General features: G+C 44.1%; 1 protein-coding gene across 1 annotated transcript; it reads left to right on the forward strand.

Annotated features, from left to right (window-relative positions):
- Positions 1-41: 41 nt before the first annotated feature.
- Positions 42-24,397, forward strand: LOC137090858 (tryptophan--tRNA ligase, cytoplasmic). Its single transcript, XM_067454822.1, has 11 exons — positions 42-290; positions 1,932-2,017; positions 4,574-4,772; positions 5,317-5,425; positions 7,449-7,568; positions 7,720-7,902; positions 19,435-19,535; positions 19,616-19,728; positions 19,889-20,062; positions 20,243-20,383; positions 24,160-24,397. Exons 2-11 carry the CDS (start codon positions 1,937-1,939, stop codon positions 24,316-24,318), a joined length of 1,380 nt encoding a protein of 459 aa, XP_067310923.1. The 5' UTR covers positions 42-290; positions 1,932-1,936; the 3' UTR covers positions 24,319-24,397.
- The last annotated feature ends 87 nt before the right edge of the window (positions 24,398-24,484 follow it).

Here is a 24,484-nt window from a genome sequence, read left to right on the forward strand (position 1 = left end):
CGCACTCCGGGAAAGCGACAAAATAAGAGTCTCGATCTAAATAACAATTCATGTTTATAAAATACACATCCTCTATTATTCATCTTGTATGTATTTTCGGTATCTAAGTAAAACAGACGACGACTAAAAGTATTTTATTAAAAATATTTTCACTGACAGTGACGTGTGGGAGATGTGACCGGAACCACGCGGAGCGGATGTTTCCGGTAGGGCAGTGATCGGTGTGACACTGGCACAGTGAGTCTGATGTCTGATGCAAGCTGAATGAATTAAGTCATCAGCATAAACCGGTAGGTTTGATGATTATTAATCCACATCGAATACTGACCTCGAGTGGTTATTATTACTGTCATGATCATGCCACTGACTGCAGATCGGTGTGTACAGGCGGACATGTGCAGGCGAGCATATGTCAGTCACGCTAAACAGTGTGTGTGTGTGTGTGTGTGTGTGTGTGTGTGTGTGTGTGTGATGGGTAGGTTTAGGGGCTGTGTGTGTGTGTGTGTGTGTGTGATGGGTAGGTTTAGGGGCAGTGTGTGTGTGTGTGTGTGTGTGTGATGGGTAGGTTTAGGGTGTGTGTGTGTGTGTGTGTGTGTGTGTGTGTGTGTGTGTGTGATGGGTAGGTTTAGGGGCTGTGTGTGTGTGTGTGTGTGTGTGTGTGTGTGTGTGATGGGTAGGTTTAGGGGCAGTGTGTGTGTGTGTGTGTGTGTGTGATGGGTAGGTTTAGGGTGTGTGTGTGTGTGTGTGTGTGTGTGTGTGTGTGTGATGGGTAGGTTTAGGGGCTGTGTGTGTGTGTGTGTGTGAGATGGGTAGGTTTAGGGGCTGTGTGTGTGTATGTGATGGGTAGGTTTAGGGGCTGTGTGTGTGTGTGATGGGTAGGTTTAGGGGCTGTGTGTGTGTGTGTGTGTGTGTGTGTGTGTGTGTGTGTGTGATGGGTAGGTTTAGGGGCTGTGTGTGTGTGTGTGTGTGTGTGTGTGTGATGGGTAGGTTTAGGGGCTGTGTGTGTGTGTGTGATGGGTAGGTTTAGGGGCTGTGTGTGTGTGTGTGATGGGTAGGTTTAGGGGCTGTGTGTGTGTGTGTGATGGGTAGGTTTAGGGGCTGTGTGTGTGTGTGTGTGTGTGTGTGTGATGGGTAGGTTTAGGGGCTGTGTGTGTGTGTGTGTGTGTGTGTGTGTGTGTGTGTGTGTGTGTGTGTGTGATGGGTAGGTTTAGGGGCTGTGTGTGTGTGTGTGTGTGTGTGTGTGTGTGTGTGTGTGTGTGAGATGGGTAGGTTTAGGGGCTGTGTGTGTGTATGTGATGGGTAGGTTTAGGGGCTGTGTGTGTGTGTGTGATGGGTAGGTTTAGGGGCTGTGTGTGTGTGTGTGTGTGTGTGTGATGGGTAGGTTTAGGGGCAGTGTGTGTGTGTGTGATGGGTAGGTTTAGGGGCAGTGTGTGTGTGTGTGATGGGTAGGTTTAGGGGCAGTGTGTGTGTGTGTGATGGGTAGGTTTAAAGGCAGTGTGTGTGTGTGTGATGGGTAGGTTTAGGGGCAGTGTGTGTGTGTGTGTGTGTGTGTGTGTGTGATGGGTAGGTTTAGGGGCTGTGTGTGTGTGTGTGTGATGGGTAGGTTTAGGGGCAGTGTGTGTGTGTGTGTGATGGGTAGGTTTAGGGGCAGTGTGTGTGTGTGTGATGGGTAGGTTTAGGGGCAGTGTGTGATGGGTAGGTTTAGGGGCAGTGTGTGATGGGTAGGTTTAGGGGCAGTGTGTGTGTGTGTGTGTGTGTGTGTGTGATGGGTAGGTTTAGGGGCAGTGTGTGTGTGTGTGTGTGTGTTGGGTAGGGTTAGGGGCAGTGTAAGGGGATATTAAATATGGTTTGTACAGTATAAAAACCATTACGCCTATGCAAAATCCCCACAATTCACATAAACAAATGTGTGTGTGTGTGTGTGTGTCCAGGTGAGATGAGCGCGATGGACCTGTACGAGCGGCTGAGAGCTCAGGGAGACGCCGTGAGGGACATCAAGGCTCAGAAGGCCAATAAAGTCAGTCCATCGAGTTATCACTCATTATAACACTCATGCAGCATCGGTTTACTCATCGGTTTACTCATCTGTTTACTCATCTGTTTACTCATCTGTTTACTCATCTGTTTACTCATCTGTTTACTCATCTGTTTACTCATCGGTTTACTCATCGGTTTACTCATCTGTTTACTCATCTGTTTACTCATCTGTTTACTCATCTGTTTACTCATCTGTTTACTCATCTGTTTACTCATCGGTTTACTCATCGGTTTACTCATCTGTTTACTCATCTGTTTACTCATCTGTTTACTCATCTGTTTACTCATCGGTTTACTCATCTGTTTACTCATCTGTTTACTCATCGGTTTACTCATCGGTTTACTCATCGGTTTACTCATCTGTTTACTCATCGGTTTTTTACTCATCTGTTTACTCATCTGTTTACTCATCTGTTTACTCATCTGTTTACTCATCTGTTTACTCATCGGTTTACTCATCGGTTTACTCATCTGTTTACTCATCGGTTTACTCATCGGTTTACTCATCGGTTTACTCATCGGTTTACTCATCGGTTTACTCATCGGTTTACTCATCTGTTTACTCATCTGTTTACTCATCGGTTTACTCATCGGTTTACTCATCTGTTTACTCATCTGTTTACTCATCTGTTTACTCATCGGTTTACTCATCTGTTTACTCATCGGTTTACTCATCTGTTTAGTCATCGGTTTACTCATCTGTTTACTCATCGGTTTACTCATCGGTTTACTCATCGGTTTACTCATCGGTTTACTCATCTGTTTACTCATCTGTTTACTCATCTGTTTACTCATCTGTTTACTCATCTGTTTACTCATCGGTTTACTCATCTGTTTACTCATCGGTTTACTCATCTGTTTACTCATCGGTTTACTCATCGGTTTACTCATCTGTTTACTCATCTGTTTACTCATCGGTTTACTCATCGGTTTACTCATCTGTTTACTCATCGGTTTACTCATCTGTTTACTCATCGGTTTACTCATCTGTTTACTCATCTGTTTACTCATCGGTTTACTCATCGGTTTACTCATCTGTTTACTCATCGGTTTACTCATCGGTTTACTCATCGGTTTACTCATCGGTTTACTCATCGGTTTACTCATCTGTTTACTCATCTGTTTACTCATCGGTTTACTCATCTGTTTACTCATCGGTTTACTCATCGGTTTACTCATCGGTTTACTCATCGGTTTACTCATCGGTTTACTCATCGGTTTACTCATCGGTTTACTCATCTGTTTACTCATCTGTTTACTCATCGGTTTACTCATCTGTTTACTCATCTGTTTACTCATCGGTTTACTCATCGGTTTACTCATCTGTTTACTCATCGGTTTACTCATCTGTTTACTCATCGGTTTACTCATCTGTTTACTCATCTGTTTACTCATCGGTTTACTCATCTGTTTACTCATCGGTTTACTCATCGGTTTACTCATCTGTTTACTCATCTGTTTACTCATCGGTTTACTCATCTGTTTACTCATCTGTTTACTCATCGGTTTACTCATCGGTTTACTCATCGGTTTACTCATCGGTTTACTCATCTGTTTACTCATCGGTTTACTCATCTGTTTACTCATCTGTTTACTCATCGGTTTACTCATCGGTTTACTCATCGGTTTACTCATCTGTTTACTCATCGGTTTACTCATCTGTTTACTCATCTGTTTACTCATCGGTTTACTCATCGGTTTACTCATCTGTTTACTCATCGGTTTACTCATCGGTTTACTCATCTGTTTACTCATCTGTTTACTCATCGGTTTACTCATCGGTTTACTCATCTGTTTACTCATCGGTTTACTCATCGGTTTACTCATCGGTTTACTCATCGGTTTACTCATCGGTTTACTCATCTGTTTACTCATCGGTTTACTCATCGGTTTACTCATCGGTTTACTCATCGGTTTACTCATCTGTTTACTCATCGGTTTACTCATCGGTTTACTCATCGGTTTACTCATCTGTTTACTCATCGGTTTACTCATCGGTTTACTCATCTGTTTACTCATCGGTTTACTCATCGGTTTACTCATCGGTTTACTCATCGGTTTACTCATCGGTTTACTCATCGGTTTACTCATCTGTTTACTCATCTGTTTACTCATCGGTTTACTCATCTGTTTACTCATCTGTTTACTCATCGGTTTACTCATCGGTTTACTCATCGGTTTACTCATCTGTTTACTCATCGGTTTACTCATCTGTTTACTCATCGGTTTACTCATCGGTTTACTCATCGGTTTACTCATCGGTTTACTCATCTGTTTACTCATCTGTTTACTCATCGGTTTACTCATCTGTTTACTCATCTGTTTACTCATCTGTTTACTCATCGGTTTACTCATCGGTTTACTCATCGGTTTACTTATTTTAATCTATTTTTATTCAGATGTTTATTTATTGCATTATTGATCAATGTTTAAAATATATACTTTCATTATTACTGATGGAATATTTTTGCTAATTTATTTTTCTGTTTTTTCCGATCGTGTGTGTGTGTGTGCGCGCGCCTGTGTGTGTGGTCAGGCTGAAGTGGATGCTGCGGTGCAGCTGCTGCTGAGCATGAAGGCGGATTATAAGCTTCTGACGGGTCAGGACTATCAGGCCGGACGGCCGCCGGTGGCGAAGGAAGCTGAGGAAGAGGAAGAGGAAGGAGACGATCGGGTGGATCCCTGGAACGTCTGCACCAGCAACGCCAAAGGAGTGGACTACGAGAAGCTCATCGGTGTGTGTGTGTGTGTGTGTGTGTGTTCCTTGATTGGCAATAGTTGTCGGGGCACAAATGTCCTCACTTATATAGTAAAATATGAAAACAACTCATTAGTTAGAAAGGCTTATAAATCAGACAAAACATGTTTATATTTAAATCTGTTGTTCTGCAGATGTTTCTGGGATGGGTAGGTTCAGGGTGTGTGTGTGTGTGTGTGTGTTGGGTTAGAGAATAGAAAATATCATTAACCTGATATAAAATCAATGGAAGTCTATGTAATGTCATCACTAATGTAGTGAAACAAACGTGTGTGTGTGTGTTGGGTAGGTTTAGGGGCAGTGTGTGTGTGTGTGTGTGTGTGTGTGTGTGTGTGTGTGTGTGTGTGATGGGTAGGTTTAGGGGCAGTGTAAGGGGATTGAAAATATGGTTTGTACAGTATAAAAACCATTATGCCTGTGGAAAGTCCCCACATTTCACTTTTCATAAACAACCGTGTGTGTGTGTCAGTAAGAGTGTGTGTGTGTGTGTAATGCACTGATGAGCTTCTGCTGTGTGTTAGTGCGCTTCGGCAGCTGTAAGATCGACACAGAGCTGGTGGACAGAATCGCTCGAGTCACGGGGAAAACACCGCACCGCTTCCTGCGCAGAGGGATCTTCTTCTCACACCGGTGAGAGGCTCACACACACTCAAACTCACACACACACATTTAAACAAATACAGTCCCTGACAAAAGTCTTGTCGCTTATCTATTTTCTAGAAATACCTGATATTAACCTGACTTTTAATTAATTCATTGGTGTTAGAAATAGCTCATATGAAAAGCTAAAACCCTCCCAAATGATGTTTAATGCACTGAAATAAATAATGTTCACAGAAAAAATATTTATCATTTAATCAAGACGGAAAGGTCAAATTTTGGCAAGACAAAAGTTTTGTCGCCTATACAGAAATTGAACAAATTTACTGCAAATACAAAAATATGTCAGCAAATTAAGTTGTGGTGCTGTGAGATCCAAATGTAATATCTTGTATGACTTCCATGAGCTTGAAGGACTGCATCCATGCGGTTGGGCAAGGATTCATACAATTTTTTGATGAAGTCATCAGGAATAGCTAAGAAAGCAGTCTTGCATGCCTCCCAGAGTTCATCAATATTCTTTGGTTTCGTCTTCCATGCGTCCTCTTTCATCCTACCCCACATATGCTCAATGATGTTCATGTCTAGTGACTGGGCTGGCCAATCCTGGAGCATCTTGATCTTCTTCGCCTTGAGGAACTTTGATGTGGAGATGGAAGTATGCGATGGAGCACCGTCCTGCTGCAGAATTTGGCCTCTTTTATGGTTGGGAATATAAGAGGTAGCTAAGATTTCTTGGTATTTTAGACTATTGATGTTGCCTTCCACCCTGCAGATCTCTCGCACACCCCATACTGGATGTAACCCCAGACCATGATTTTTCCGCCACCAAACTTCACTGTTTTCTGGGTGAATCTCAGATCCATTCTGGCTCCAGTAGGTCTCCTGCAATATTTGCAGCGACTGTGGTGTAATTCAACAGAAGATTCATCTGAAAAATCCACCTTCTGCCACTTTTCCAGCGTCCATCCTTTTAGCAGGCTGTGGGCCTTGGCAAATGCCACACGGTTTTTCAATTGTCTTTTGTTTAGTGCTGGCTTCTGGGCACTGATTCCACCATGGAGGCCATTTCGAGACAGAATCCGACAAACTGTTCTGGTTGACACAGGGACTTCAGGTGACCAGGTCTCGTGGAGCTCTGCTGCAGTGGAAAATGGGCTGGCCTTGGATTTTCGAGCCAACAAACGGTCCTCTCGAGCAGTTGTCTTGCGGGGTCTGCCTGACCTGGGCTTGTCAAAAACGTCTCCAGTCTCTTCAAATCTTTTTTTATCCTCTGTACTTGATGCTGAGACACATTGAAGGTGTCTGCCACATCAGCAGTGGATCTGGACTTCAGCCTCTTGATAATCAAAACTTTAGTCTCAGGGTGAATCTTAGGCATGTTTGCAGAGGTCTAGTTGCAGTTGATGTGAAGGTCTAGTGTACTGGGGTTCTTTTTATACACACTTGAGACCTAATTGATCCATTATTAGTCACAGGTGAAGCTCATATGACAAGGTGACAACACTTATGTCTTTGCAATAATTGACTCAATGGGCTTTACCAAGCTGTGAATATTAGAATACTTTTTGAAAGTTTAGTTTTTCACTGAAACATTATCACAAAAGCTGGTGGGATTAAAATGAGCCATTTCTTGTAAAAAAATCTTGATTAGAAATATATTTCAGCGGCACTTTAGGTCAATTTGTACACAAGCGACAAGACTTTTGTCAGGGACTTTAGATCATAAATAGATTTGATTACAATAAATAAAGAAAAATAGATATAAATAATGGGTTCAAAACTATAAATGATTAGAAAAAAAATATTTACAGTCGGTATGGAAAGTATTTAGACCCCCCTACATTTTCACTGTTATATTGCAGCCATTTGCTAAAATCATTTCTCATTAATGTACACACAGCACTTATTGACAGAAAAACTGGGTTTTATACACCACTGAGTTGTGTTTTATATTGCATTTGTCAATAGATCCTGATGAATACTTGACCGTATAGATGTTGTGTGTTTAACGTTCGGTGCTGATCATACAGTAATGATGTTCTGACGGCAGGGACATGCATCAGATCCTGGACGCGTGTGAGAGTCAGAAGCCCTTCTACCTGTACACGGGCCGCGGGCCGTCCTCAGAGGCCATGCACGTGGGTCACCTGATCCCCTTCATCTTCACCAGGTGAGCCGCTGGGCTGGTTCTGGGCCGAGTCTGGTCTCCTCTGGTCTGGTTCTGTGAGCCTGGTTCTGGTCCGGCTCTGGTCTGGTTCTGTGAGCCTGGTTCTGGTCCGGCTCTAGTCTGGTCTAGTTCTGACGCTCTGCTTGCGTCTCAGGTGGCTGCAGGAAGTGTTTGATGTCCCTTTGGTCATCCAGCTGACGGATGATGAGAAGTTCCTGTGGAAGGACCTGTCTCTGGAGGACTGCCGGCGCTACACGCTGGAGAACGCTCGAGACATCATCGCCTGCGGGTTCAGGCCCGACAACACCTTCATCTTCTCGGACCTGGACTACATGGGGTAAACCGGCTCAACACCACCACAGCAGGGGGCGCTATTACACCTCATCTGCTGTTATCATTATTATATAACCGCACCTCATCCGCTGTTATCATTATTATATAACCGCACCTCATCCGCTGTTATCATTATTATATAACCGCACCTCATCTGCTGTTATCATTATTATATAACCGCACCTCATCCGCTGTTATCATTATTATATAACCGCACCTCATCCGCTGTTATCATTATTATATAACCGCACCTCATCCGCTGTTATCATGATCATATAACCGCACCTCATCCGCTGTTATCATGATCATATAACCGCACCTCATCCGCTGTTATCATTATTATATAACCGCACCTCATCCGCTGTTATCATGATCATATAACCGCACCTCATCCGCTGTTATCATGATCATATAACCGCACCTCATCCGCTGTTATCATGATCATATAACCGCACCTCATCCGCTGTTATCATTATTATATAACCGCACCTCATCCGCTGTTATCATTATTATATAACCGCACCTCATCCGCTGTTATCATTATTATATAACCGCACCTCATCCGCTGTTATCATGATTATATAACCGCACCTCATCCGCTGTTATCATTATTATATAACCGCACCTCATCCGCTGTTATCATTATTATATAACCGCACCTCATCCGCTGTTATCATGATCATATAACCGCACCTCATCCGCTGTTATCATGATCATATAACCGCACCTCATCCGCTGTTATCATTATTATATAACCGCACCTCATCCGCTGTTATCATTATTATATAACCGCACCTCATCCGCTGTTATCATGATCATATAACCGCACCTCATCCGCTGTTATCATTATTATATAACCGCACCTCATCCGCTGTTATCATTATTATATAACCGCACCTCATCCGCTGTTATCATGATCATATAACCGCACCTCATCCGCTGTTATCATGATCATATAACCGCACCTCATCCGCTGTTATCATGATCATATAACCGCACCTCATCCGCTGTTATCATGATCATATAACCGCACCTCATCCGCTGTTATCATGATCATATAACCGCACCTCATCCGCTGTTATCATGATCATATAACCGCACCTCATCCGCTGTTATCATGATCATATAACCGCACCTCATCCGCTGTTATCATGATCATATAACCGCACCTCATCCGCTGTTATCATGATCATATAACCGCACCTCATCCGCTGTTATCATGATCATATAACCGCACCTCATCCGCTGTTATCATTATTATATAACCGCACCTCATCCGCTGTTATCATTATTATATAACCGCACCTCATCCGCTGTTATCATTATTATATAACCGCACCTCATCCGCTGTTATCATGATCATATAACCGCACCTCATCCGCTGTTATCATGATCATATAACCGCACCTCATCCGCTGTTATCATGATCATATAACCGCACCTCATCCGCTGTTATCATGATTATATAACCGCACCTCATCCGCTGTTATCATGATCATATAACCGCACCTCATCCGCTGTTATCATGATCATATAACCGCACCTCATCCGCTGTTATCATGATCATATAACCGCACCTCATCCGCTGTTATCATTATTATATAACCGCACCTCATCCGCTGTTATCATGATCATATAACCGCACCTCATCCGCTGTTATCATTATTATATAACCGCACCTCATCCGCTGTTATCATTATTATATAACCGCACCTCATCCGCTGTTATCATTATTATATAACCGCACCTCATCCGCTGTTATCATGATCATATAACCGCACCTCATCCGCTGTTATCATTATTATATAACCGCACCTCATCCGCTGTTATCATGATCATATAACCGCACCTCATCCGCTGTTATCATTATTATATAACCGCACCTCATCCGCTGTTATCATGATCATATAACCGCACCTCATCCGCTGTTATCATTATTATATAACCGCACCTCATCCGCTGTTATCATTATTATATAACCGCACCTCATCCGCTGTTATCATGATCATATAACCGCACCTCATCCGCTGTTATCATTATTATATAACCGCACCTCATCCGCTGTTATCATGATCATATAACCGCACCTCATCCGCTGTTATCATGATCATATAACCGCACCTCATCCGCTGTTATCATTATTATATAACCGCACCTCATCTGCTGTTATCATTATTATATAACCGCACCTCATCTGCTGTTATCATTATTATATAACCGCACCTCATCCGCTGTTATCATGATTATATAACCGCACCTCATCCGCTGTTATCATGATCATATAACCGCACCTCATCCGCTGTTATCATGATCATATAACCGCACCTCATCCGCTGTTATCATGATCATATAACCGCACCTCATCCGCTGTTATCATGATCATATAACCGCACCTCATCCGCTGTTATCATTATTATATAACCGCACCTCATCCGCTGTTATCATTATTATATAACCGCACCTCATCCGCTGTTATCATTATTATATAACCGCACCTCATCCGCTGTTATCATGATCATATAACCGCACCTCATCCGCTGTTATCATGATCATATAACCGCACCTCATCCGCTGTTATCATGATCATATAACCGCACCTCATCCGCTGTTATCATTATTATATAACCGCACCTCATCCGCTGTTATCATGATCATATAACCGCACCTCATCCGCTGTTATCATGATTATATAACCGCACCTCATCCGCTGTTATCATGATCATATAACCGCACCTCATCCGCTGTTATCATGATCATATAACCGCACCTCATCCGCTGTTATCATGATCATATAACCGCACCTCATCCGCTGTTATCATGATCATATAACCGCACCTCATCCGCTGTTATCATGATTATATAACCGCACCTCATCCGCTGTTATCATGATTATATAACCGCACCTCATCCGCTGTTATCATGATTATATAACCGCACCTCATCCGCTGTTATCATGATTATATAACCGCACCTCATCCGCTGTTATCATGATTATATAACCGCACCTCATCCGCTGTTATCATGATTATATAACCGCACCTCATCCGCTGTTATCATGATTATATAACCGCACCTCATCCGCTGTTATCATTATTATATAACCGCACCTCATCCGCTGTTATCATGATCATATAACCGCACCTCATCCGCTGTTATCATGATCATATAACCGCACCTCATCTGCTGTTATCATGATTATATAACCGCACCTCATCCGCTGTTATCATGATCATATAACCGCACCTCATCCGCTGTTATCATGATCATATAACCGCACCTCATCTGCTGTTATCATGATTATATAACCGCACCTCATCCGCTGTTATCATGATCATATAACCGCACCTCATCCGCTGTTATCATGATCATATAACCGCACCTCATCTGCTGTTATCATGATTATATAACCGCACCTCATCCGCTGTTATCATGATTATATAACCGCACCTCATCCGCTGTTATCATTATTATATAACCGCACCTCATCCGCTGTTATCATGATTATATAACCGCACCTCATCCGCTGTTATCATGATTATATAACCGCACCTCATCCGCTGTTATCATGATTATATAACCGCACCTCATCCGCTGTTATCATGATCATATAACCGCACCTCATCCGCTGTTATCATGATCATATAACCGCACCTCATCCGCTGTTATCATGATCATATAACCGCACCTCATCCGCTGTTATCATGATTATATAACCGCACCTCATCCGCTGTTATCATGATCATATAACCGCACCTCATCCGCTGTTATCATGATTATATAACCGCACCTCATCCGCTGTTATCATGATCATATAACCGCACCTCATCCGCTGTTATCATTATTATATAACCGCACCTCATCCGCTGTTATCATTATTATATAACCGCACCTCATCCGCTGTTATCATGATCATATAACCGCACCTCATCCGCTGTTATCATTATTATATAACCGCACCTCATCCGCTGTTATCATTATTATATAACCGCACCTCATCCGCTGTTATCATGATCATATAACCGCACCTCATCCGCTGTTATCATGATCATATAACCGCACCTCATCCGCTGTTATCATGATCATATAACCGCACCTCATCCGCTGTTATCATGATTATATAACCGCACCTCATCCGCTGTTATCATGATCATATAACCGCACCTCATCCGCTGTTATCATGATCATATAACCGCACCTCATCCGCTGTTATCATGATCATATAACCGCACCTTATCCGCTGTTATCATGATTATATAACCGCACCTCATCCGCTGTTATCATGATCATATAACCGCACCTCATCCGCTGTTATCATGATCATATAACCGCACCTCATCCGCTGTTATCATGATTATATAACCGCACCTCATCCGCTGTTATCATGATCATATAACCGCACCTCATCCGCTGTTATCATGATTATATAACCGCACCTCATCCGCTGTTATCATGATCATATAACCGCACCTCATCCGCTGTTATCATGATCATATAACCGCACCTCATCCGCTGTTATCATGATCATATAACCGCACCTCATCCGCTGTTATCATGATCATATAACCGCACCTCATCCGCTGTTATCATGATCATATAACCGCACCTCATCCGCTGTTATCATGATCATATAACCGCACCTCATCCGCTGTTATCATGATCATATAACCGCACCTCATCCGCTGTTATCATTATTATATAACCGCACCTCATCCGCTGTTATCATGATCATATAACCGCACCTCATCCGCTGTTATCATGATCATATAACCGCACCTCATCCGCTGTTATCATGATCATATAACCGCACCTCATCCGCTGTTATCATGATCATATAACCGCACCTCATCCGCTGTTATCATTATTATATAACCGCACCTCATCCGCTGTTATCATTATTATATAACCGCACCTCATCCGCTGTTATCATTATTATATAACCGCACCTCATCCGCTGTTATCATGATCATATAACCGCACCTCATCCGCTGTTATCATGATCATATAACCGCACCTCATCCGCTGTTATCATGATCATATAACCGCACCTCATCCGCTGTTATCATTATTATATAACCGCACCTCATCCGCTGTTATCATTATTATATAACCGCACCTCATCCGCTGTTATCATGATCATATAACCGCACCTCATCCGCTGTTATCATTATTATATAACCGCACCTCATCCGCTGTTATCATTATTATATAACCGCACCTCATCCGCTGTTATCATTATTATATAACCGCACCTCATCCGCTGTTATCATTATTATATAACCGCACCTCATCCGCTGTTATCATTATTATATAACCGCACCTCATCCGCTGTTATCATGATCATATAACCGCACCTCATCCGCTGTTATCATTATTATATAACCGCACCTCATCCGCTGTTATCATTATTATATAACCGCACCTCATCCGCTGTTATCATTATTATATAACCGCACCTCATCCGCTGTTATCATTATTATATAACCGCACCTCATCCGCTGTTATCATGATCATATAACCGCACCTCATCCGCTGTTATCATGATCATATAACCGCACCTCATCCGCTGTTATCATGATCATATAACCGCACCTCATCCGCTGTTATCATTATTATATAACCGCACCTCATCCGCTGTTATCATGATCATATAACCGCACCTCATCCGCTGTTATCATGATCATATAACCGCACCTCATCCGCTGTTATCATTATTATATAACCGCACCTCATCCGCTGTTATCATGATCATATAACCGCACCTCATCCGCTGTTATCATTATTATATAACCGCACCTCATCCGCTGTTATCATTATTATATAACCGCACCTCATCCGCTGTTATCATTATTATATAACCGCACCTCATCCGCTGTTATCATTATTATATAACCGCACCTCATCCGCTGTTATCATGATCATATAACCGCACCTCATCCGCTGTTATCATTATTATATAACCGCACCTCATCCGCTGTTATCATTATTATATAACCGCACCTCATCCGCTGTTATCATGATCATATAACCGCACCTCATCCGCTGTTATCATGATCATATAACCGCACCTCATCCGCTGTTATCATGATCATATAACCGCACCTCATCTGCTGTTATCATTATTATATAACCGCACCTCATCCGCTGTTATCATGATCATATAACCGCACCTCATCCGCTGTTATCATGATCATATAACCGCACCTCATCCGCTGTTATCATTATTATATAACCGCACCTCATCCGCTGTTATCATGATCATATAACCGCACCTCATCCGCTGTTATCATGATCATATAACCGCACCTCATCCGCTGTTATCATGATCATATAACCGCACCTCATCCGCTGTTATCATGATCATATAACCGCACCTCATCCGCTGTTATCATGATCATATAACCGCACCTCATCCGCTGTTATCATGATCATATAACCGCACCTCATCCGCTGTTATCATGATCATATAACCGCACCTCATCCGCTGTTATCATGATCATATAACCGCACCTCATCCGCTGTTATCATGATCATATAACCGCACCTCATCCGCTGTTATCATGATCATATAACCGCACCTCATCCGCTGTTATCATGATCATATAACCGCACCTCATCCGCTGTTATCATGATCATATAACCGCACCTCATCCGCTGTTATCATGATCATATAACCGCACCTCATCCGCTGTTATCATGATCATATAACCGCACCTCATCCGCTGTTATCATGATCATATAACCGCACCTCATCTGCTGTTATCATGATCATATAACCGCACCTCATCCGCTGTTATCATTATTATATAACCGCACCTCATCCGCTGTTATCATGATCATATAACCGCACCTCATCCGCTGTTATCATTATTATATAACCGCACCTCATCCGCTGTTATCATGATCATATAACCGCACCTCATCCGCTGTTATCATTATTATATAACCGCACCTCATCCGCTGTTATCATGATTATATAACCGCACCTCATCCGCTGTTATCATGATTATATAACCGCACCTCATCCGCTGTTATCATGATTATATAACCGCACCTCATCCGCTGTTATCATGATTATATAACCGCACCTCATCCGCTGTTATCATGATTATATAACCGCACCTCATCCGCTGTTATCATGATTATATAACCGCACCTCATCCGCTGTTATCATGATTATATAACCGCACCTCATCTGCTGTTATCATGATTATATAACCGCACCTCATCCGCTGTTATCATGATTATATAACCGCACCTCATCCGCTGTTATCATTATTATATAACCGCACCTCATCCGCTGTTATCATGATTATATAACCGCACCTCATCCGCTGTTATCATGATTATATAACCGCACCTCATCCGCTGTTATCATGATTATATAACCGCACCTCATCCGCTGTTATCATGATTATATAACCGCACCTCATCCGCTGTTATCATGATTATATAACCGCACCTCATCCGCTGTTATCATGATTATATAACCGTACCTCATCCGCTGTTATCATGATTATATAACCGCACCTCATCCGCTGTTATCATGATCATATAACCGCACCTCATCCGCTGTTATCATGATCATATAACCGCACCTCATCCGCTGTTATCATGATCATATAACCGCACCTCATCTGCTGTTATCATTATTATATAACCGCACCTCATCCGCTGTTATCATTATTATATAACCGCACCTCATCCGCTGTTATCATGATCATATAACCGCACCTCATCCGCTGTTATCATGATCATATAACCGCACCTCATCCGCTGTTATCATTATTATATAACCGCACCTCATCTGCTGTTATCATTATTATATAACCGCACCTCATCCGCTGTTATCATTATTATATAACCGCACCTCATCTGCTGTTATCATTATTATATAACCGCACCTCATCCGCTGTTATCATGATCATATAACCGCACCTCATCCGCTGTTATCATGATCATATAACCGCACCTCATCCGCTGTTATCATGATCATATAACCGCACCTCATCTGCTGTTATCATTATTATATAACCGCACCTCATCCGCTGTTATCATTATTATATAACCGCACCTCATCCGCTGTTATCATGATCATATAACCGCACCTCATCCGCTGTTATCATTATTATATAACCGCACCTCATCCGCTGTTATCATGATCATATAACCGCACCTCATCTGCTGTTATCATGATCATATAACCGCACCTCATCCGCTGTTATCATGATCATATAACCGCACCTCATCTGCTGTTATCATTATTATATAACCGCACCTCATCCGCTGTTATCATTATTATATAACCGCACCTCATCCGCTGTTATCATGATCATATAACCGCACCTCATCCGCTGTTATCATGATCATATAACCGCACCTCATCCGCTGTTATCATGATCATATAACCGCACCTCATCCGCTGTTATCATTATTATATAACCGCACCTCATCCGCTGTTATCATGATCATATAACCGCACCTCATCCGCTGTTATCATTATTATATAACCGCACCTCATCCGCTGTTATCATTATTATATAACCGCACCTCATCCGCTGTTATCATTATTATATAACCGCACCTCATCCGCTGTTATCATGATCATATAACCGCACCTCATCCGCTGTTATCATTATTATATAACCGCACCTCATCCGCTGTTATCATGATCATATAACCGCACCTCATCCGCTGTTATCATGATCATATAACCGCACCTCATCCGCTGTTATCATGATCATATAACCGCACCTCATCCGCTGTTATCATGATCATATAACCGCACCTCATCCGCTGTTATCATGATCATATAACCGCACCTCATCCGCTGTTATCATGATCATATAACCGCACCTCATCCGCTGTTATCATGATCATATAACCGCACCTCATCCGCTGTTATCATGATCATATAACCGCACCTCATCCGCTGTTATCATTATTATATAACCGCACCTCATCCGCTGTTATCATGATCATATAACCGCACCTCATCCGCTGTTATCATGATCATATAACCGCACCTCATCCGCTGTTATCATTATTATATAACCGCACCTCATCCGCTGTTATCATGATCATATAACCGCACCTCATCCGCTGTTATCATGATCATATAACCGCACCTCATCCGCTGTTATCATGATCATATAACCGCACCTCATCCGCTGTTATCATTATTATATAACCGCACCTCATCCGCTGTTATCATTATTATATAACCGCACCTCATCCGCTGTTATCATGATCATATAACCGCACCTCATCCGCTGTTATCATGATCATATAACCGCACCTCATCCGCTGTTATCATGATCATATAACCGCACCTCATCCGCTGTTATCATGATCATATAACCGCACCTCATCCGCTGTTATCATGATCATATAACCGCACCTCATCCGCTGTTATCATGATCATATAACCGCACCTCATCCGCTGTTATCATTATTATATAACCGCACCTCATCCGCTGTTATCATGATCATATAACCGCACCTCATCCGCTGTTATCATGATCATATAACCGCACCTCATCCGCTGTTATCATTATTATATAACCGCACCTCATCCGCTGTTATCATGATCATATAACCGCACCTCATCCGCTGTTATCATTATTATATAACCGCACCTCATCCGCTGTTATCATTATTATATAACCGCACCTCATCCGCTGTTATCATGATCATATAACCGCACCTCATCCGCTGTTATCATGATCATATAACCGCACCTCATCCGCTGTTATCATGATCATATAACCGCACCTCATCCGCTGTTATCATGATCATATAACCGCACCTCATCCGCTGTTATCATTATTATATAACCGCACCTCATCCGCTGTTATCATGATCATATAACCGCACCTCATCCGCTGTTATCATGATCATATAACCGCACCTCATCCGCTGTTATCATTATTATATAACCGCACCTCATCCGCTGTTATCATTATTATATAACCGCACCTCATCCGCTGTTATCATGATCATATAACCGCACCTCATCCGCTGTTATCATTATTATATAACCGCACCTCATCCGCTGTTATCATTATTATATAACCGCACCTCATCCGCTGTTATCATGATCATATAACCGCACCTCATCCGCTGTTATCATGATCATATAACCGCACCTCATCCGCTGTTATCATTATTATATAACCGCACCTCATCCGCTGTTATCATTATTATATAACCGCACCTCATCCGCTGTTATCATGATCATATAACCGCACCTCATCCGCTGTTATCATGATCATATAACCGCACCTCATCCGCTGTTATCATTATTATATAACCGCACCTCATCCGCTGTTATCATGATCATATAACCGCACCTCATCCGCTGTTATCATGATCATATAACCGCACCTCATCCGCTGTTATCATGATCATATAACCGCACCTCATCCGCTGTTATCATTATTATATAACCGCACCTCATCCGCTGTTATCATGATCATATAACCGCACCTCATCCGCTGTTATCATTATTATATAACCGCACCTCATCCGCTGTTATCATGATCATATAACCGCACCTCATCCGCTGTTATCATGATCATATAACCGCACCTCATCCGCTGTTATCATTATTATATAACCGCACCTCATCCGCTGTTATCATTATTATATAACCGCACCTCATCCGCTGTTATCATGATTATATAACCGCACCTCATCCGCTGTTATCATGATCATATAACCGCACCTCATCCGCTGTTATCATGATCATATAACCGCACCTCATCCGCTGTTATCATGATCATATAACCGCACCTCATCCGCTGTTATCATTATTATATAACCGCACCTCATCCGCTGTTATCATGATCATATAACCGCACCTCATCCGCTGTTATCATTATTATATAACCGTAATTTTACACTGCCCCTATAACCGTAACCGAAATTTTTCTCACCCCATTGGCAGATTATTTATCTTATTTTAAGCAAAAACTCTCTTCATTATGAGTTATTTTTCCCAAAACAAGACAATTACTTTTGCTTGTCTAGTAAAGTGTTAATTAAAGGGTTAGTTCACCTAAAAATGAAATGTCTGTCATTAACTCCTCTCCCTAATGTTGCTCCACACCCGTCAGACCTCCGTTCATCTTCACACACAGTTTAAGATATTCTATATTTAGTCCGAGAGCGTATGCAAGTGTATGCACACTATACTGTCCATGTCCAGAAAGAGAATAAAAACATCATCAAAGTAGTCCATATGAGACATCAGTGGGTTAAATAGAGTCTCTTGAAGCATCCAAAATACATTTGGGTCCAAAAATAACAAAAACTACGACTTTATTCAGCATTGGCTTCTCTTCCGCGTTTGTGTTCAATCCTCAAATAAAGATTCAAACGGTTATGAGTCAGCGAATCGATTCATGATTCGGATCGCCAATGTCACGTGATTTGAACCGAATCATGAATCAATTCGCTGATTCATAACCGTTATTATCACACAGCTGATAAATGAAGATATTATAAACACGGTGATTTGATTTGTTTGTTCCGCCAGGGCGAGTCCTGCGTTCTACAGGAACGTGGTGAAGGTTCAGAAGCATGTGACGTTTAACCAGGTCAAAGGCATCTTCGGCTTCACAGACAGTGACTGTATCGGTGAGCAGAGCTCCTGTTCTTCAGTCTGCAGTGTGTGTGTGTGTGTTCTTCCGTTGGAGTTTAATCACGTGTGTTTGCAGGTAAAATCAGTTTTCCGGCCATTCAAGCGGCTCCGTCCTTCAGTAACTCTTTCCCGCAGATCTTCGGCGACAGACATGATGTTCAGTGTCTCATCCCGTGTGCCATCGATCAGGTGAGACGAGGAGTGCATGTTGACTGCTGGTCAAAACTGTGTTAATGCAGCGAAACATGATCAATAACGGCTTTTACAAACCAACGGCAAATGTGTTCATGTGTAAATCTAATGTAGTAATGATTATTCTACTGGTGTCATGTGATGGACTGTTCCTCAGGATCCGTATTTCCGGATGACGCGGGACGTGGCTCCTCGGATCGGCTATCTCAAACCTGCTCTGCTTCACTCCACGTTCTTCCCGGCGCTCCAGGGAGCTCAGACCAAGATGAGCGCCAGCGACGCCAACTCCTCCATCTTCCTGACGGACACGCCCAAACAGATCAAAAACAAGGTGCGCCTCTACTCGCATCATGATCGAGCTAGTGTACTTCACTACCTAGTGCACATCATTACCTAGTCTACTTTACTACCTAGTGCACATCATTACCTAGTCTACTTTACTACCTAGTGTACATCACTACCTAGTGTACTAGTAGTGTTTAGGACAATCACACAAGCTCTTGTGCTGCAGGTCAACAAACACGCGTTCTCCGGCGGGAAGGACACTGTAGAGGAGCACAGGAAGTTCGGGGGGAATCCAGATGTGGACGTTTCCTTCATGTATCTGACGTTCTTCCTGGAGGACGATGAGCAGCTGGAGAAGATCAGACAGGTGAGATCAGATGCCGCTGACGTCAGGCTCGCTCAGTATAATTCCTTAACACTAAAACCACACTCACACCAGTTCACCAACGCCAAACCCACACTCACACCAGTTCACCAACGCCAAACCCACACTCACACCAGTTCACCAACGCCAAACCCACACTCACACCAGTTACCTAATGCCAAACCCACACTCACACCAGTTACCTAATGCCAAACCCACACTCACACCAGTTACCTAATGCCAAACCCACACTGGTTCACTAATGCCAAACCCACACTCACACCAGTTCACTAACGCCAAACCCACACTCACACCAGTTCACTAACGCCAAACCCACACTCACACCAGTTACCTAATGCCAAACCCACACTCACACCAGTTACCTAATGCCAAACCCACACTCACACCAGTTACCTAATGCCAAACCCACACTCACACCAGTTACCTAATGCCAAACCCACACTGGTTCACTAATGCCAAACCCACACTCACACCAGTTCACTAACGCCAAACCCACACTCACACCAGTTTACTAACGCCAAACCCACACTGACACCGGTTCACTAACGCCAAACCCACACTGGTTCACTAACACCAAACCCACACTCAAACCAGTTCACTAACACCAAACCCACACCGGTTCACTAACGCTAAAACCACACTCAAACCGGTTCCCTAACGCCAAACCCACACTCACACCGGTTCCCTAACGCCAAACCCACACTCAAACCGGTTCAATAACGTCAAACCCACACTGGTTCACTAACACCAAACCCACACTCAAACCGGTTCAATAACGCCAAACCCACACTGGTTCACTAACACCAAACCCACACTCACACTGGTTCACTAACGCTAAAACCACACTCACACCGGTTCACTAACGCCAAACCCACACTCACACCGGTTCACTAACTCTCTCTCACACCAGTTCACTAACGCCAAACCCACACCGGTTCACTAACGCTAAACCCACACTCACACCGGTTCACTAACTCTCTCTCACACCGGTTCCCTAACGCCAAACCCACACCGGTTCACTAACGCTAAACCCACACTCACACCGGTTCACTAATGACAAACCCACACTCACACCGGTACACTAACGCTAAACCCACACTCACACCGGTTCACTAACGCCAAACCCACACTCACACCGGTTCACTAACTCTCTCTCACACCGGTTCACTAACGCCAAACCCACACCGGTTCACTAACGCTAAACCCACACTCACACCGGTTCACTAACTCTCTCTCACACCGGTTCCCTAACGCCAAACCCACACCGGTTCACTAACGCTAAACCCACACTCACACCGGTTCACTAATGACAAACCCACACTCACACCGGTACACTAACGCCAAACCCACACTCACACCGGTTCACTAATGCCAAACCCACACTCACACCGGTTCACTAACTCTCTCACACCGGTTCACTAACGCAAAACTCACACTCACACCGGTTCACTAACGCCAAACCCACACTCACACTGGTTCACTAACACCAAACCCACACTCACACCGGTTCACAAACGCCAAACCCACACTGGTTCACTAACGCCAAACCCACACTCACACCGGTTCACTAACGCCAAACCCACACTCACACCGGTTCACTAACGCCAAACCCACACTCACACCGGTTCACTAACGCCAAACCCACACTCACACCGGTTTACTAAAGCCAAACCCTCACTCACACCCGTTCACTAACGCCAAACCCACACTCACACCGGTTCACTAACGCCAAACCCACACTCACACCCGTTCACTAACGCCAAACCCACACTCGCACTGGTTCACTAACGCCAAACCCACACTCACACCCATTCACTAACGCCAAACCCACACTCGCACTGGTTCACTAACGCCAAACCCACACTCACACCGGTTCACTAACGCCAAACCCACACTGGTTCACTAACGCCAAACCCACACTCACACCGGTTCACTAACGCCAAACCCACACTCACACCGGTTCACTAACGCCAAACCCACACTCACACCGGTTTACTAAAGCCAAACCCTCACTCACACCCGTTCACTAACGCCAAACCCACACTCACACCGGTTCACTAACGCCAAACCCACACTCACACCGGTTCACTAACGCCAAACCCACACTCACACCCGTTCACTAACGCCAAACCCACACTCGCACTGGTTCACTAACGCCAAACCCACACTCACACCCATTCACTAACGCCAAACCCACACTCGCACTGGTTCACTAACGCCAAACCCACACTCACACCGGTTCACTGACGCCAAACCCACACTAACGCCAAACCCACTCTCACACTCACACCGGTTCACTAATGCCAAACCCACACTCACACCCATTCACTAACGCCAAACCCACACTCGCACTGGTTCACTAACGCCAAACCCACACTAACGCCAAACCCACACTCACACCGGTTCACTAACGCCAAACCCACACTCGCACTGGTTCACTAACGCCAAACCCACACTCACACCGGTTCACTAATGCCAAACTCACACTGACACCGGTTTACTAACGCTAAACCCACACTCACACCGGTTCACTAACGCCAAACCCACACTCACACCGGTTCACTGACGCCAAACCCACACTCACACTGGTTCACTAACTCTTTCACACTCACACCAGTTCACTAACGCCAAACCCACACTCACACGGGTTCACTAATGCCAAACCCACACCGGTTCACTAACGCCAAACCCCCACTCACACCGGTTCACTGACGCCAAACCCACACTCACACCGGTTCACTAACTGTCTTTCACACTCACACCGGTTTACTAACACCAAACCCACACTCACACCGGTTCACTAACTCTTTCACACTCACACCAGTTCACTAACGCCAAACCCACACTCACACGGGTTCACTAATGCCAAACCCACACTGGTTCACTAATGCCAAACCCACACTCACACCGGTTCACTAACGCCAAACCCACACAGGTTCACTAACGCCAAACCCACACTCACACCGGTTCACTAACGCCAAACCCACACTCGCACCGGTTCACTAACGCCAAACCCACACTCACACCGGTTCACTAACGCCAAACCCACACTCACACTGGTTCACTAACTCTTTCACACTCACACCAGTTCACTAACGCCAAACCCACACTCACACGGGTTCACTAATGCCAAACCCACACTCACACTGGTTCACTAACGCCAAACCCCCACTCACACCGGTTCACTGACGCCAAACCCACACCGGTTCACTAACTGTCTTTCACACTCACACCGGTTTACTAACACCAAACCCACACTCACACCGGTTCACTAACTCTTTCACACTCACACCAGTTCATTAACGCCAAACCCACACTCACACGGGTTCACTAATGCCAAACCCACACTGGTTCACTAATGCCAAACCCACACTCACACAGGTTCACTAACGCCAAACCCACACTCGCACCGGTTCACTAACGCCAAACCCACACTCGCACCGGTTCACTAACGCCAAACCCACACTCGCACCGGTTCACTAACGCCAAACCCACACTCGCACCGGTTCACTAACGCCAAACCCACACTCGCACCGGTTCACTAACGCCAAACCCACACTCACACCGGTTCACTAACGTTAAACCCACACTCACACCGGTTCACTAATGCCAAACCCACACTCACACCGGTTCACTAATGCCAAACCCACACTCACACCGGTTCACTAATGCCAAACCCACACTCACACCGGTTCACTAATGCCAAACCCACACTCACACCGGTTCACTAACTCTCTTTCACTCTCACACCTGTCCAGGACTACAGGAGCGGTGCGCTGCTCACCGGAGAGCTGAAGAAGATTCTGATCGAGACGCTGCAGCCAATGATCGCCGCCCATCAGGAGCGCCGCCGACTCGTGACCGATGAGATCGTCCGAGAGTTCATGACCCCGCGCGAGCTCCACTTCAGCCGCTAGAGGAGCCGCCTCCAGCCTGATAACATCTGTCTAATAACCTCAGGCCAGCTGCGAAGAATAAACCCTAACACAGACGCTGCTCATGACCTGTTTATTCAGCAGAACATTAGCTCACACACACACACACACACACACACACACACACACACACTCAGAGCTGATGAAA

The sequence above is a fragment of the Pseudorasbora parva genome, chromosome 10 (genome assembly GCF_024679245.1).
Source record: "Pseudorasbora parva isolate DD20220531a chromosome 10, ASM2467924v1, whole genome shotgun sequence".
NCBI classification, from domain to species: domain Eukaryota; kingdom Metazoa; phylum Chordata; class Actinopteri; order Cypriniformes; family Gobionidae; genus Pseudorasbora; species Pseudorasbora parva.

Excerpts from the sequence above, each read along its gene's own strand:
- LOC137090858 (XM_067454822.1), top strand. The coding sequence starts at position 1,937 with ATGAGCGCGATGGACCTGTACGAGCGGCTGAGAGCTCAGGGAGACGCC. Across the intron at positions 7,569-7,719 it reads ATCCCCTTCATCTTCACCAG|GTGGCTGCAGGAAGTGTTTG; the intron begins GTGAGCCGCTGG and ends CTTGCGTCTCAG. Across the intron at positions 7,903-19,434 it reads TCGGACCTGGACTACATGGG|GGCGAGTCCTGCGTTCTACA; the intron begins GTAAACCGGCTC and ends TTGTTCCGCCAG.